Source organism: Pocillopora verrucosa, chromosome 3, assembly GCF_036669915.1.
Source record: "Pocillopora verrucosa isolate sample1 chromosome 3, ASM3666991v2, whole genome shotgun sequence".
Taxonomy (NCBI): Eukaryota; Metazoa; Cnidaria; class Anthozoa; order Scleractinia; family Pocilloporidae; genus Pocillopora; species Pocillopora verrucosa.
Window position 1 is genome coordinate 30,305,728 of NC_089314.1, and position 17,168 is coordinate 30,322,895.

Below are 17,168 nucleotides of genomic sequence, written 5' to 3' on the forward strand. Positions count from 1 at the left end.
ATGTTTTGGAATAAGGTTTCCAAACGTTTTGGGTTTGACCCTTAGTCAGTAAAGGGAGACGAGTTGGTTGCAACCGCTGCTGAGCTGGTCTCCGTTTGGGATTGCAAAAGAAAATTTAAAGTAACGTTCCCTCAAAGAATTGGTATTATAAACTAGTGAAATCGATTTAGCCACCTTAAAATGCTCAGCGAAGAGAAATATCAGGAAGTTTTCTCCTAGTGTCCCTGAGGTGCTCGTCAAAGCGTTTTCTCAATATTCGCCCTGTTCCTTCGATGAAGAATTGGTACATTGAAATCCACGAAGATGATTTTGCAGGGACTCATATTTATTTTCAAGGTAGAGTCGGCAACATACATTCATTTGGCTATAAAAAGAAACCCACTTTATTTCATTTGCCTTAACGCTCACAATAAAAAACGTGCAAGTGTTCTACGTAGAATATTTCAAAAAGTAGCATTCCTTTGTGGGACTCTAACCTCCTATCTTCCATGTTCTTCAGGCCCTGCAATATTAAAAATATTGAGATAGATAAGTACCATAACTCGAAAAGTCAGGCAAATAGCGCGCCTTTGTGAAACCTTTTTACATCTTGTTCCGTCGAGGTAAGAACGAGTGTCAAGCTGAATTTTTTGTTTAAATGGTGGCCTCAGGTGATGATGTTAACTATGAAGAGTAAGTCTAATTTCCCAGCCTTGAAGAACACCTTTGAATGATTCCCTCGACATAGTCTAAGAGACTATTAGTTACCAATGCTCTACCTGCCTATGACGAAAAACTCGTGCGCATTCTATTGATAATGGACACAGTAACAAGTTATAGATCGATTCTGTATTCCTTCTGACCCGCTAGGTAACTTCTCCAGTAAGAATATGCGCATTTTGATAATAAAGTTGAGTCAAGTGGCATCTTAATTGGCCGTCACTGCCGAAAAGTGTGCTCCAGTTTTCGAAAATTAAAGCGACTAAGATTATTTCTTTTCCTTCTGGATGGGATATTGGTTCATTTCAAGTTACTCCCCCACCCTCCCTTCCCACCTCCCAGTATTTTTAAGTCTTCCTGCATATTTGTCGCGATGCGCTACCGTCGCCTGGGCTCGCATACGGGACATTTGATTTTTCGTGCATGCGCGGTGGTGGCCTCCTCGAACGGTGCCAAGAGGTCACTAAGTTAAAACCTCTCAATGTCGTTCAGTTGTACTTTTTTCACCTTGAAATAGACGTTGAGTTTAACACTGTAAACATTAAGTGCGAGTTTTCTCGTCACATTCGTGAAGGAATTTGGATTAAAAGTTTTGATCACTGTTCGTGGCAACACTGTTTTCAATCCTGGGTGGATAGAGGCACTGTTGGGGTAACCTTCCCTTAAATAAAACTGATCGGACAGGCACACCACTTTCTGTTCCAGCCCTGGCTTATTACTATTGATCTATTTACCATTATTACAGCCCCTTGAGTCTGATCTTCCCTGAATCTATCAAAAGCACAATCTACCTGAGTGATTTAACAGGTCGGCTGTTGGTATTTTTCTCCCGCCATTCCAAGGGCACCTGAGAAGCGAAGCTTTTCCCGTACTTCTTTGCGTCTCCATTGCAATGGAAACCGTTCGTCCCTATACCCACTGGGACTTCTCCGTCGTCGTCGTTGTTGTTGTTGTTGTTTACAATAGGAGTTGGGCACTTAATCCCAATATCCTCACAATGGACCTCAATTCCCATCCCTTGCCGGGGGCAATGCTGGGTAATCTGCTGATATTCTCGAAGGCGCTTTTTAAGGAGGTCATAAGGCATGTTGTTGATGTAGCCGCACTTTCCAAGCCCTTTAGGGACAGGTGCAGCCAAATTACCGGCACGTTTCTCAATCATGGTTTCTTGGCCTTTGTACACGAGCTTTGTATTCTCCATTATGGGATGCCACAGAGCCAATTCAAGGTCGCTGAGAAGCTTTAAAATTCGATCCAGCTCATATTGTGTGATCCAGCCTTTACAGAAGGAAAGGTAAGCGCCAAAACCCATCCCAGTGGATACAGCATGACCGTGCAGCATTCCTCCAGGGAGCTCGTACCCAGGGCTCCATGTGTGTCCATACGCGTGCGGTCGACATTGGTGTGTTTCAAACATGTTGCTGTATTCCGATCTCATGTAACTAAAATTAGAATGAACGAAAAAGTGAAAATTAGGACAACATTCAACGAGAGGAACTAAGTAATAAATTATTCAAGAGTGAAACTTTTAGGGATAGAGAAAACCGCCTTTCAATTTTTCATCTTGACTGCATTATCAAGCCAAAAAGAAAGTTACAAAAGACGACATTTTTAAAGAATCAAGGGAAATGTGAATAGTTCCATTTAAGCCTCACCAACTGATCGAAATATTTCTCTCCTCAAAATTTCAGGATCGCAAGGGATTTCATTTAGGAACCTAAGAGATTTGTTACATTTCGAGTAGTTAAAAGATGGAAAAACTATCACAAATTCTGCACGAACAAGCGAAAAAGCAAGGCGATCCGATGATAAGACGCGGAGAACTAAGGGGAACAACAGTGACGATAAATTTCGCGCGCCTACTTTTTCTCTTAACTCCACTGACCAAGAGTTTGCACAAGCCAACGGACACCGAGCTTCACAGTTCGTTTGAGTTCGTTGCCTATTTCCGTCCTTACTCTGAGGATTTTTTCTCTGACTTGATATCTCAATTAAAGGCTCTAAACTAAAAGTATCAGATCAATCGCGCTATTCTGCTGACTTGATTCTAAAGCCACGATACTACTTATCAATTGGTTCATGCTTTAGCGTGCACTATCGAGTTATGGAGCACGTGAGAAGTTTGGAGAGCACGAAAGAAGCGTAAGAGTTGCCCGAGGCAATAGCCGAGGGCAACTCTAGCTTCTTGAGTGCATGAACCAATTGTTTTATAACATGGCCGGTGGAGTTGTGCATCAAATCCGACGCGAAAAACGGACAACAATATCAGAAGTGATTGTTCGCGGAGTCTCCTTTTCCGTTGTTTTTCTCTTTTTCTGCATCATTTAAGAACTCTAGCCCTAAGGGAAAAGGTCGGAAATTGTCTTCGTTTTGGGACTGGTGGGCCGAGCCTCTGTTTGTATCCATTATTGTCGCGAAATATATTTTTCCCCGCGCTAACAATGGCCGCTCGTGCGAAAAAAAAAATTTCTGGCGAAGCGATTTGCTCACGCTATCAGCGTGCACTATCGAGATTTTGAGCACGCTTACGTATACTCAATTTGATTGGGCGGCTCTGCTAGCTATGTTATAATACAACTTCTTACTTAAACAATCTCATAGATCTAATCTACGTACTCTTCAAGAGCTTTGCCAATAATCAGGTCACAAACATCTTCAAAGGCTTTTTTATCTCCTCTGAAATCTTCCATCTCAGTGCCAAACTTGGTCCACAGAAGAGCGGAGGTCTCCTGCTCGAGAAGGCAGAAGAGTTCTTCATCCTTAACTATCGCCATCTTGACAATTTCGGCAATGCCATGGCGCAAGCAGCCGCGATGAAGGGTTCGAAAGAAGCTTCTATCAGTCAGCGCCAGGACAGGGGGGTGAAACGAACCGAAGAGGTTTTTGAAGCCGAATCCATCGCACCCAGTGCGAGGTGACAAGCCTGCATCGATGGCCGCCACAACACTTGTAGACACCATGATGTAGGGTGTATTACGATGGTACAGAGAGGCAGCACAGGCAATAACGTCGTGTAATACACCATTACCGACCACTAAAATAGGCTCGTTTCTTCTTACGCCAAGCTTCTTTAACAGTACCAAAGTACTCTGCACAGTGGCTATGTCTTTGTCGATTTCCTCTGCGGAAAGGACAAGCTTCTTTAGCTCAATAGAGAACTCATCGAAATAAGTCTGTAGAGCCGCGCCATAGATCTTTTCCACATTTTTGTCAACTACTGCCACACACCTAGAAAAAAACCAATGACAACAAAACAGTAAGACAACCAATATTATAAGGTAGAGTAAACTTAATTAATGGCGTATTTATAACGCATAACATGAACTAAGTAACAAACCTTCCAATGGACTGATACACGTTTCTAAGCTCGGGGTTGGACGGGCTCAACACCTCGTAAACTATCTTAGCAGTTGTCGTCAGTGTATATTTACTAGTGCAGGCGACAAGGGATGCATCTGATTTGGCCAGGACGTCTCCTTCGCATCTTCCATAAATGGACGTCGGGTAGAGGCCGTGTGGGTCAAACTTCTCAAGATGTTCAGCATTCTCCAAGTAACATTCCGGGCAGTCTGTCTCTTGAAGAAAACGGCACAAAGGCATGGTTCGCAATGTCTTATCGTCTATGAACATCTTAACCATCTCATTCCATTTGGAAATGACCACAGTATTACTTGAAGATCTGCCAACAAAAAGGAAGGAACGATTTTCCCAAGGCATGCATGAAATTGTCTTAACTTTTAGATTAAAAGTATTGTAATACAATGGGTTTCTTGAAACGATTTCATTTCTTAAAAAATATTTAATCATAGACTGATCGACATCTTCATATTTCTTCGTTTGTTTCCTTGGAAAGGGTGTGACAGAAATACCTAATATTACCTCTAAACAAATTTCTAAACCTCCGTTTTGATGTATCGAATTGCAGTCAGATAAATTTAATTTCCTTATTCTGTCCCCTAGATTCAAAACGAATTTGAATAAAATCATATATAGAACATATTTACTTTTAAAACTTATGTAGCTGACTTAACTAAACTAATTAGAGTGCCACAAGCGAAGAAGGCCGAGGCTTGTGTTGGTCATCGAATTTTGTTCACCATTCTTCGAATTTGTGGTATTTTCTTTCTCGTCTAGAACAAAATTAAGGAATGACAAAAGCTATAAAGGAAAATGGATTTATTTACATACCTTTGCACAAGACTGGCAAGTTGCTGTAAAACTGCACCAGTTGGTTGGTTGTAGAAATACTTTAGTTTCCTGACCATCAAGAGGGACTCCAGATCATCGCTGAATGATTTTGCCAGCTCTTTTGAAAAGACGTCAAGGCGAGATGTGCGAATAAGGAGGTCGCTGACAATCGAGTTAGCAAAGATTTTCAAGGCGATTTCTTCTATACTTTGCAAAGGATCATCACAAATCTCCAACGGAAGGTTTTCAAGAGACTTGATGGACGAGTATATCGCAGCCTGAGATCAAAGGGAATCAGTAAATTGCTGCACCTATGATATTCATAACCAAAGGCAGCATTACCGTATGCGTTCAGACGTTCGCGTGTTCTGATTGGTTCTAGAGTTTGAAATCTCCGTTCGTAAAAATGTTTTTTTAGCACCTGACATATTCTGAGCCCCCTTGACCGTAAATGAACACAACAAGTCCAACTTTATTCACCAATGTTCGAAATTTGTGGGTTGATTGTAAGAAATGTCTCCTAGTTTTCAACTTGTTTGGCTCATTCTTAAATTTAAATTTAGAGAGGCGAATTAGAAGAGAGTGGTGTATGAGAGAGGCTAATCAGTAGATAGTGGCTTATTAAAGAGGCGAGTTAGTAGAGAGTCGCTTATTAGAGAGGCGAATTAGTACGGAGCAGTGTATTAGAAAGGCGAATTAGTAGAAAGTGGTGTATTAGGGAGGCGAATTAGTAGAGAGTGTCTTATTAGAGAAACAAGTTAGTAGTTTTCAACTTGTTTGGCTCATTCTTAAATTTAAATTTAGAGAGGCGAATTAGTAGAGAGTGGTGTATTAGAGAGGTGAATTAGTAGAGAGTGGTGTATAAGAGAGGTGAATTAGTAGAGAGTGGTGTATTAGAGAGGCAAATTAGTAGAGAGTGGTGTATTAGAGAGGCAAATTAGTAGAGAGTGGTGTATAAGGGAGGTGAATTAGTAGAGGGTGGTGTATAAGAGAGGGGAATTAGTAGAGAGTGGTGTATAAGAGAGGGGAATTAGTAGAGAGTGGTGTATTAGAGAGGCGAATTAGTAGAGAGTGGTGTATAAGGGAGGTGAATTAGTAGAGGGTGGTGTATAAGAGAGGCAAATTAGTAGAGAGTGGTGTATAAGAGAGGCAAATTAGTAGAGAGTGGTGTATAAGGGAGGTGAATTAGTAGAGGGTGGTGTATAAGAGAGGGGAATTAGTAGAGAGTGGTGTATTAGAGAGGCGAATTAGTAGAGAGTGGTGTATTAGAGAGGTGAATTAGTAGAGAGTGGTGTATAAGAGAGGTGAATTAGTAGAGAGTGGTGTATTAGAGAGGCAAATTAGTAGAGAGTGGTGTATAAGAGAGGTGAATAAGTAGAGAGTGGTGTATAACAGAGGCGAATTAGTAGAGAGTGGTGTATTAGAGAGGTGAATTAGTAGAGAGTGGTGTATTAGAGAGGCGAATTAGTAGAGAGTGGTGTATTAGAGAGGTGAATTAGTAGAGAGTCGTGTATAAGAGAGGTGAATTAGTAGAGAGTGGTGTATTAGAGAGACAAATTAGTAGAGAGTGGTGTATAAGAGAGGGGAATTAGTAGAGAGTGGTGTATTAGAGAGGCGAATTAGTAGAGAGTGGTGTATTAGAGAGGCGAATTAGTAGAGAGTGGTGTATTAGAGAGGCAAATTAGTAGAGAGTGGTGTATTAGAGAGGTGAATTAGTAGAGAGTGGTGTATTAGAGAGGCGAATTAGTAGAGAGTGGTGTATTAGAGAGGCAAATTAGTAGAGAGTGGTGTATTAGAGAGGTGAATTAGTAGAGAGTGGTGTATTAGAGAGGCAAATTAGTAGAGAGTGGTGTATAAGAGAGGTGAATTAGTAGAGAGTGGTGTATTAGAGAGGCAAATTAGTAGAGAGTGGTGTATAAGAGAGGTGAATAAGTAGAGAGTGGTGTATAACAGAGGCGAATTAGTAGAGAGTGGTGTATTAGAGAGGTGAATTAGTAGAGAGTGGTGTATTAGAGAGGCGAATTAGTAGAGAGTGGTGTATTAGAGAGGTGAATTAGTAGAGAGTCGTGTATAAGAGAGGTGAATTAGTAGAGAGTGGTGTATTAGAGAGACAAATTAGTAGAGAGTGGTGTATAAGAGAGGGGAATTAGTAGAGAGTGGTGTATTAGAGAGGCGAATTAGTAGAGAGTGGTGTATTAGAGAGGCGAATTAGTAGAGAGTGGTGTATTAGAGAGGCAAATTAGTAGAGAGTGGTGTATTAGAGAGGTGAATTAGTAGAGAGTGGTGTATTAGAGAGGCGAATTAGTAGAGAGTGGTGTATTAGAGAGGCAAATTAGTAGAGAGTGGTGTATAAGAGAGGTGAATTAGTAGAGAGTGGTGTATTAGAGAGGCGAATTAGTAGAGAGTGGTGTATTAGAGAGGTGAATTAGTAGAGAATGGTGTATTAGAGAGGTGAATTAGTAGAGAGTGGTGTATTAGAGAGGCAAATTAGTAGAGAGTCGTCTATTAGAGAGGCGAATTAGTAGAGAAGGGTTATTAGAGAGGCAAGTTAGTAAAACGTGGTGTATAAGAGAGTGGCTTATTAGAGAAACAAGTTATTAGAGAGTGGTGTATAAGAGAGGTGAATAAGTAGGGAGTGGTGTATAAAAGAGGTGAATTAGTAGGGAGTGGTGTATTAGAGAGGTGAATAAGTAGAGAGTGGTGTATAACAGAGGCGAATTAGTAGAGAGTGGTGTATTAGAGAGGTGAATTAGTAGAGAGTGGTGTATTAGAGAGGCGAATTAGTAGAGAGTGGTGTATTAGAGAGGTGAATTAGTAGAGAGTCGTGTATAAGAGAGGTGAATTAGTAGAGAGTGGTGTATTAGAGAGACAAATTAGTAGAGAGTGGTGTATAAGAGAGGGGAATTAGTAGAGAGTGGTGTATTAGAGAGGCGAATTAGTAGAGAGTGGTGTATTAGAGAGGCGAATTAGTAGAGAGTGGTGTATTAGAGAGGCAAATTAGTAGAGAGTGGTGTATTAGAGAGGTGAATTAGTAGAGAGTGGTGTATTAGAGAGGCGAATTAGTAGAGAGTGGTGTATTAGAGAGGCAAATTAGTAGAGAGTGGTGTATTAGAGAGGTGAATTAGTAGAGAGTGGTGTATTAGAGAGGCGAATTAGTAGAGAGTCGTGTATTAGAGAGGCGAATTAGTAGAGAGTGGTGTATAAGAGAGGTGAATTTGTAGAGAGTGGTGTAGTAGAGAGGCAAATTAGTAGAGAGTCGTGTATTAGAGAGGTGAAGTAGTAGGGAGTGGTGTATAAGAGAGGTGAAGTAGTAGGGAGTAGTTTATTAGAGAGGGTAACTTTGTAGATAGTGGGACTTGATAGATAAGGAGACTTGTTAGAGTGAGGAAGGTAGAATATAGAGGACGTATTAGTAAAATAAAAGTTCTGGAAAGGACTCATTAGAAACGGAAGCTTTGAAGAAAGGGCAGTTTAATTAGAGTTATCCTGACAGTTAATTCCACTTTCACTCGGTCAGTTCTGATGTGTTAAAAAGCCCCGTCTAAAGTGTCGTTTCGCATGATGTTAGATACCTTCTCGATTTCAGCTGTAGTTTCTGATAAGTTTCCCTGGTTGTCTTGGTTGGTTGAGTTGGTGGACATGTTACTCTGCAAAATATTCTGGCTTAAATTCAATCCGAAGAGCGTAAACCGTCTGTAGGATACAGGAAACAAGAAAGTATGCGACATTATATGTTGGTGGCTAATGAAAATATATCCTTAGACTTCAATTGCAAACTTGTACTTCGTGATAGCTTTGGTATGCAGGCGTCGAAGGGCGAGTTATCTAAGTGTCGAACTTAAAGGCTCTGCCTTGTCGAGGAGGGTCATAAGCATTCCCTTGGCCCTTTTCCTCCTCCTGTTCGAAGGTTCTCACGTATGTCCCGTAAATGTATGTGAAATAAAATCTTTGCTTCTCAACCAACCCGTTTGGGACGCTAGATAACCAAACTTTTTCCACAATTTGTGTTTCAAATGAAGAACCTTCATCTTTTGTGTAATTCAAGATGGCGACACATGTTGATTTTTACAGGTCGGTGAAAAGCGACGTCGATCTAAAAAGTTGAAAATTTCCAGACGTCTAACTTCTAACCGCGGTTTGACGTTTGCGGTTAACACATCAAATTTGAATCCAGAACTCTCTAATATTATTGACAAATTTTAACTGTTAATCGTAAAAAAATGGTAACCGAAAAATATTTCCTGTGACAACAATGGAAAGACATTAACCGTTAGCCGTAAATCGGCCAAAATTTTAACCGTTAGCCGTAAAAGCCATCACCCCATTGAGACCCTCATCCTTGCCAAGTTTAAAACGATGGGGTTTTCAGAAATAGTAGTCTATTTTGTATTCCGCTCGGCCAGTATTTTTACATACTGTTGCATAACATCGCACAGCGTCGATCTGGAATGTTTGCTGCCTTTTATGCGAATGCAAATTAGCTTCCTAGGGGTGTAATGAACTGAGAAGCCTTGCTCAATTTTTACAGTTATCGTGATTTTCTGTGGTGATTCAGTACATAAAAGGAAGCCATTTTTTTTCCCTAATCTTCCCGACTTACGGAGAGGCTGGTCTTTTTTTTTTAAGTTTTTTTTTTAACCAATTCCGGAATGAAGGGCGGTATGGGCGTAAAACATTCATAAACATTTGCTCTTGGAAACTTTTAACCGATCGCTTTCAATGAAATTAGCAGCAGAAGGTCACCAGGAACAGGAACAGGAACAGTCATGGATCTCATACTCAAGTCATGGATCTGTCAACAACAACGCGCGTTATACGCTAGCCTGCGTGTAGCCGTACCCTCCCCTCCCTTCTGTATCACCTGGGGGGGGGGGAGGGTACAGCTTTACGTAAGCTACTGAAATGCTTTCCTGCATTACTGAGTTATGAACAATGAACCAGCCGCCTCGAATGACTTTGGATGTCAATATGCAACGGTATTTTGTACAACGTTTTAGGTCTTAGGCATTCTGAAGTCGCGCTGCTGTTAAATTGCGGAATAACAATTAATAGAGAGGGATGTGCGTCAAAAAGTCTTACTACATAAACCATGTACTGATCAATTACCGAATTTGAAGTCAATATGACACCGATGTTATGCAACCGCACCTTGCTCCAAAGTTAAAAAATTCCTAGTTTGAGCTTTCGCTGATTAAAATTTATTCGAAAAAAGATTAATAACAAGTGGTGACTTGAAACGTGACACTGGAAAAGTTACTTACCTGGATCAAAAACTAGAGTCAGCCAAAACGTCAGCCAGTACGACACAGTGTTAGCGTTGCGTAAGGTACACTAAACTGACGTTCTCATTCACGGAACATAGCACCTTTATCACGTGCCAGCTCAGCGAAATTTTAGCCACAGCTATTTTCATTCTCTTGCACAAAAGAAACTTGTTTGTGATTGGTCCTCGTGATCCTACAGTGCACGTCCGATAGTTCTTGTAATTAGAGGCGTACTAATCTGATAGACCGCCGGCAAATTGACGAACTGAAGTTGATATATCACGCGATTTCTAGGTCGTATTTAGGACGCGGGAAATTGAAAAGAAATGAAAAAAATCAGGCTTCTGAGGTGAAAAAGTAAAAAGGTCAGAATAAACTTAAATGAATCATTGATGGTTAAGGCTGGTTAAGGCTAGAAAGATAAAAACGTGTAACAGAAAACCAATTACTTTAATTCAATCTGTTTTCTGATCGACCAACCGTGACGGATGGTCTAGAGTCAATTCGCATTCCTGCGGTCAAACTCGATTTATTACAAAATTGTTTTGACAAAACACAGCATTAAAAGAAAAACATCTCCCAAATCTGTTGGTAGACCTTGATCTTGTCGGATTACCCTTTAGCACCTTTTTACCACAAAAGCATGCTTTTCTTTAATAATCAAAGTTTGGCTATAAAGTACGGTTTGCACGATCCACTTTGAATTACGCGTGCTTGAGAGCTCGTAATTCCAATTAATTTGCATTAGAAAGCTTTCTAAATGATGTGGTATCTCGGTATTCCAAGCAAAGTTTGAATCGTGATATTTATACGGCACATGACCCTTATTCTATTTGTCGCGGTTATCAAAATGTTTATGAGAGCTGAAAAGAAAATTTTTTGACAGAAAAAGGAAAATGGTCAAACCTACGACTGCCACTTTTATCTCACCTCTGAATGATGTTGTGCTAACAATGAGATCGGAAAGGAATTCCGAATAAGTTATTATGGTTAAGGAAGACGAGTTTTTCATTAGTTTATTTTAGCTATGAAAGCGAAGATGGGATTATCTTTGAAATGTTCTGGAAGGCACGTTTGCTTCTAACTAGCGTCACAGTAATGCTTGGTAATTAGTTTCATACAAAGTTCATGCAATCGCAGAGTCTAGGGGCGACAAATTTGAATATCAATACTTCAAAGGTAGCGCGTCTCTCGTGTTCATATGAAGAACAGATTATTTTGTATTGTTTCAAGCTGATGCATCTATAAATAGGTAGACCCGTTGACAAAAAATTTATTGTTATCCTTCATGGTCCAGGTAGTGTCAATAATGTGATTATCAAACCACCCACCAGAGAGACAACACGGTCTAGCAGTAAAAATACAAAGCTCCACCGAAAGAGAAACAATTTTGCCTAATGTCGGACGACAACTGTCACCTGTTTGCGATGACCGTTTTTTGTAGCAAACCAAGGGACATGATAAAGCGCTGAGTGCCTCTGGTCTTGTACCAGAACGCCAAAGATCAAGTCGAGTAAACTTTTAAATCTGATTTATCGGTCTTATAGAGATTCCTTCACAGTAGTTCTTTGAGATTTCACGCAACAGTGCTCTTTTGATGAAAGAAGTTTCTGTCAGCATCAAAAGCCGCATTGTTTACGGTCCATTGAACAGACCAATTATACACTATTTAAGTGCATATTACGCAAGCTTTCGTGGGAAAAACTGGTCGAGGTAGTTTGTTCGAAGCGGTCCTTCTGGGTACATCACGTCCCATTCCCACGCGACACGCTCCTTTCCCCACGCAAGACGCTCTCTTCCCCCACGCTTCTTCCATCGTCCTCCAAATACTTCGAAATACGTTGCTCTGAAGACCACAATATCTGTCGATAAGAACTCAAATTCATCGAGCATCTATTCTAATTAATGACTTGCATCACATCCTGTTGGTTTTACGGTGCTTAGGCTTTTACAAACATCAACGGCACTTGTTCGATGATCATTACGGTGTTTAAGAATAGCTGTTTGTCTAACATTCCTTCAAAGATGAATTTCATATTCTATCCCGTAGTCTGACTGTCAGGTGAGGGAATCCCTTAGAAGAAGAACGATTGTCACTACACTCCGTGACATAACAACCATGACCCTTTAGAAAGTCTGGGGCAAATTTCTGTGAGTGCAGTAATGTTTTTGGCAATGACACGCTTAATTTATCATTCTCACTGTAGCTCAGTGACACTCTACCATAACTTACAATTCGGTTTTGAGCAATAATATAACACGACAGAGCTTTGCACTGGGCTTTTGAAAAAAGCGAGTACTTTACTCATACATTTGATAAGATTAACTCATAGTCTGGCCTTTCTTTGTCTCACAGCGAGTCTAGTTTTCCTTCTTGGTATTAATGCGGGAAGCTGCACCGTAAGTTTACACCAATGCAGCAATTAAAGACACAGCGAGAGTCTACAAAAACGTGTCACATTTCCATGCTGTAAGTTGTGAACGGCCGTAAGTGTTATGCAATGATATCTATTGCGACACTTTTGCCCGTTCTACCGTTGACATATGCCTTTGGACGATGAACACGGTAATCAGCTTTATGATAAGCTGATCATTTACTAAATCTAAAGGCGAAAAAAAAATCGGGGCGACACTGATGTTATGCAACACACCTGAAGCCAAGCTATAATTTTCTTAGCTCGCGCTGTCGAGGAATGAATAATACGAATAGCGCACTGAAAACGTTAACCCACACTAACTGTAAACTTATCACTCATGGAATTCGAATTTAAAATGACTGAGAGCCAAGATGACATCGATGTTATTTAGCCACATATCAGGGTTGTAACAACATACACACTTCGTTTAAGCATGTGTTGATATAATATGAATTCGAAAACTCAATAGCTATCTGACCAACTCAAATAGATGAATTCTATGAGATATCATTATTTTCAAATAGAGAAAGTGAACTAAAGCTAGATCTGGCTTTACGTCTTTGATGCGGTGAAAGGCAGTAGTGATATCCATCATTTTTATATTGTTTTCTCTGTTCTTCAGCTTTTCAAGGTCCAAAACGTCGGACAGTTTCTTCACAAATGACTAGGTGCCAGTTGGTCTTACAAGAGCGCAACTGAAAGAGTAGTCAGACTGTTTGATTGCATGTTCTCTGGGAACAAGCCACCACACACAATGCTCAGGGTAAAGCTGTATTCTCTTAGGGTGAGCCCAAAACATGTAAAATCTGAAACAGCAATATAATAAAACTCTTTAAAAAAAGGAAGCCTAATAGATGTTGCTTTTTCAATTATATAAAGTTAATCCTGTGCTAACGAAGAATTTGTAATACACAATAAAAACTTGTTTTTGACCACAGTAGACCCAAGCTCCAGCTGAGAAATAATCATCTTCATGGCGAAATTACAAGAGTTTGAATGGGAATATTTACGACCGCTCATAGCTATAAAAAAATACAATCAAATTCTCAACGAAAGTACCTCACTTTACTTTCACAGTACACTGCTTGTTGTCTGACCGCTCAGGTTTGCCACATAAGAGGGCTTCAGCTCTTATGTAGTAAACGTAGAAATGAATAACTCGCTAAAATGAGTTCTTTTCAACATAGTAAGCGGTCAGACAATAAGCAATGCATTGTGGAAGTAAAGGGAGGTATTTTTATTGAGTTTTTTTTTTTTTTATTCCTAAGAGCGGTCGTAAATATTCCCATACAAACTCTTATAATTTTGCTATGACTCCTAGTTCGCAAGATGATTATCTAACAGCTGGAGCTTGGGCCGCCTGTAATTTGACCTCATTTTTCGCTTCCATGGTTTGACTGTCTGCACTAATTAAAGACAGAGAAAATAATCGGTTACAAACATAATGACATCAAATAGAATCAAGCGTTCTGACAGAGGCTAATAAAAAAGTTACGAAGGGAGCGACGGCGGTGGAGAGTGTTATCAAACATAGCACTCAAGTTACAAATGAAAGTTGGCAAGTCATGAAGCATGCAGCTGGAGCAGTAAAAGGGTTTCCAAATTATATTGCAACACTGATACAGCTGAACATTGCCGTTCAAGTTGAAAGAATACATTGCCTATGTGCGCCATGAAATATTTTTAGTAAGGAATAGACCAATTACTGATGTTTGTCTGCGAGATAAACAGTAATTACTGGAGAGTAATTGGTTGAATTAAAAACTGCAGGCAGGAGGTTTACTCACACATCGCGTATTGGGGGTTTTCGGACACTAGTGTTCCTATTATATAAGATTTATTCATAAGTTACTCATACACTTTCAAAGTGAGATTCAAAAAACAATATCATCATAGAAGTAGCGTAAGTTGCCACCATTTGCTCATTTTGATGACAAGTGTACCGTAATTTATATGATCGGGCGAGCATCAAAGAGATTGGAATGGAAGAAACCCTGGAGAGCTAAACCAAATTAAGGCAATCTTGCCTCTAACTCAATTTATTATTAGAGTGAAATCGTTTCTGGTATATTCGCTTTCGCCGCGAAGGCGAAGGATTTGAGTATTCGTTTGGGTACTTGTCTCGGGTTAATCTGACAGAAAGGCTACTTTCGCAAGCTTGGTGCTCAAAACAGCACGGTTTTCTGAAATAGTTGTTGAAGGTTATCTTGGAAAAGAGGGTATTGGTTCTAAACAAACTGCAGTGTGGGCGTGCAAAATCTTTTGTTTACTATCAAATGAGGTCGATAAAGGTAGTTGAACCGTCGTCGTGGTGAAGTTTGAAAATATCAGTCGTTCTTTGGAGCAGTTTGGAGAAAGAGAATGAAAGAAAGACAAATTTCTGGATTTTAAAAGGAGTACAAGAGGTTCTAGAAAACGGATAATCGAAATTCGCCACAGAGGTTTATTCATCGTTTTCAACTTAGGCAATTGATAACTTCAACTTAAAAAAAAATCTGATAAGATAAGTGGCGCAGTTAGACAATACACATAAATGGACATCCGGCACCCTGTGAACTTTCTAGATGATTGCATAATGATGGCAGTAAGAAAGACAATCTCATTTAAACATTTATTTTTGGGAATTTACCTCGCATGAACAGTTTACTCTTTAGTTAGAAATTTTTACTGGCATTAAAGGATGTAAGAGCCATGATGGAAATTAATTTTCTTACTGCTGAACTTGAGGTAATGTCCCGAAAAAACCTCTGAAGTAAAACGATGAGTGTATATTACTTGACAACTATTTAGGAGTTAAATATTTGAAAGAAAAATGTGAGAGTTTTTCCCTTACAAGTGTGTTTTAGAGATTTTCTATGTTGATGTATTTAACGAAGACATTTTTCATCGATTGGCAAATTTGTCAGATTGTATTCGCTGGTGGCCTGACGGGCGTCAAAATTATATTTTCTTAAATTATACTCTAAAAGAGTGGAATTACATAACAACTTGATTAAATTCTATTTGGCGTGAGCTGCCAAAAGCGCGGTTAAAGACTTATTTTTTATATCAGAAACTTACGTTTCCTTTTGATTTGGTTTGTGAAAATATCATTCTAACATATTCTTTGTACATACGTGGTTTTACGATGTCTGCAGTCAATTCAGCAACCTCGATGAGTTCGATTCACATTATTGCATAACAGGTCTTAAGGAGGTTCTTCTTAACTAAAAGCGCTCTTGCTAAGTACTAGAATTGTCAGTGGTACTCTCTTCAGCCTTGTCCACACGTGCGATCCAAATGCAAACGGAAATACGAACACAAGAGTGTTCTCATGTCCAACGCAAACGAAGGGAGAGCGAGGGAGATACGCAAGCCTAGTGGATGTATTTTTCTAAGATGGCTGAAATGATCAAGGTTTGCAGCAATATGTTTTATCATTTGTTCTCGTTTACAGAGCTCACGCCTAGAGTGTTTTTAAATGGATCGAGAGCCATTTTATCACTCCATCTGTATTTGTTAAATATGTTTATATCCTTTTGTAAAACATACCGTCTTTTAGGCCCACTTGTCTGGCCACATGTTTCCTCTCTCTCCTTTGATTTGTCTTTAAATTTGGGAAACGTTTGTCTTAAACTCAAAATTTGTGAAAGATAAGTCTTCAGTTGTTCTTATGACTAACTAAGCTAAAATTTTGAAAGGATTGTCACTTCCTTCTTTTTAAATTTCGGTGACGTCACGTAAAAACTAAGAAAAACTGGCAGCGCCCATAGGCAGAGTGGGCGAGATGGGCCCGTTTTGCCCGCTCGGGTTGCCCGCGTTGATCCCGCGAAAGAAAAAATTGCTCGGGGCAGACTTTCTTGGACAATGTCGGCGATGAAGTCACAAAAAGCGGCAGACAAAAAGAAGACAGACAAACTCAAAATATAAACGACTCTTGTGGGTTTATTGTGTTATAAACACATTTGGCTTTCTTTCCCGGCTTTCGAAATAAGTCGTTCTTGATTCCTAATCAAGCGAAATATTTTTGCTATATAATAAATCTTTTATTGACCAAGCTTGTTCATTCAAAATAGCTGGGTATTAGCCTCGCTCTCTTTCGCGTTTTTTAAGACCTAGACTTCGTCGCAAAAAAAAGAACATGGCCAATATCTAGCCATCTTTACTGGTTACGCTTGTTCGATACCGCACAAGTATTTAAAGCCAGTTCGTAAGTAATTCGGGTAATTAAGCATTATCAACTGAGTTGCTAACGTAAATTGGCCACCATAAAGAGTTTCAAAACTGACGTTTCGAGCGTTAGCCCTTCGTGATCGCGAAACATTCGCTCTGACGAAGGGCTAACGCCCGAAACGTCAGTTTTGAAACTCTTAACTCAAATGGGAGTACAAAATTACCTTGTTTACTCTTCTACAGAAGCAGCACCACAGTTTCTTCAGAAACTTCCGCCCCAGATAATTTGTTCATGGATCCCATGTTTTGGGTCAGAAATGCTGGGCATGGTCAATGAAGTCCTTGCCAACTTATAAAATTTATGCGAACGACACAATGAAAAGAAAGAAAAAAAAAATCCTCGTTTTGCACTGTCTTAGGAACTTTTAAAAAAAGTGAATCAAGTTGA

At 39.8% G+C, this 17,168-nt stretch overlaps 1 protein-coding gene across 5 annotated transcripts; it reads right to left on the minus strand.

Annotated features, from left to right (window-relative positions):
• Positions 1 to 324: 324 nt before the first annotated feature.
• LOC131799304 (demethyl-4-deoxygadusol synthase) lies at positions 325 to 10,275 on the minus strand. 5 transcript variants are annotated; one of them, XM_059117020.2, is made up of 7 exons: positions 10,149 to 10,275; positions 8,460 to 8,580; positions 4,888 to 5,165; positions 4,037 to 4,378; positions 3,316 to 3,927; positions 1,491 to 2,141; positions 325 to 502 (listed from the first exon to the last, which is right to left on the minus strand). In XM_059117020.2, exons 2-7 carry the CDS (start codon positions 8,526 to 8,528, stop codon positions 496 to 498), a joined length of 1,959 nt encoding a protein of 652 aa, XP_058973003.2. In that variant the 5' UTR covers positions 8,529 to 8,580; positions 10,149 to 10,275; the 3' UTR covers positions 325 to 495. The 5 variants fall into 5 exon arrangements, with proteins under 5 accessions (XP_058973003.2, XP_066020657.1, XP_066020658.1 ...); XM_066164560.1 differs by having other exon boundaries at positions 8,460 to 8,534; positions 10,149 to 10,193; XM_066164561.1 differs by lacking the exon at positions 10,149 to 10,275 and adding an exon at positions 8,852 to 9,304 and having other exon boundaries at positions 8,460 to 8,534.
• Between the last annotated feature and the right edge of the window lie 6,893 nt (positions 10,276 to 17,168).

Excerpts from the sequence above, each read along its gene's own strand:
- LOC131799304 (XM_059117019.2), bottom strand. The coding sequence starts at position 8,615 with ATGTCGCATACTTTCTTGTTTCCTGTATCCTACAGACGGTTTACGCTC. Across the intron at positions 3,928-4,036 it reads GTGTATCAGTCCATTGGAAG|GTGTGTGGCAGTAGTTGACA; the intron begins GTTTGTTACTTA and ends GTTTTTTTCTAG. Across the intron at positions 2,142-3,315 it reads ATTGGCAAAGCTCTTGAAGA|TTACATGAGATCGGAATACA; the intron begins GTACGTAGATTA and ends TTCTAATTTTAG.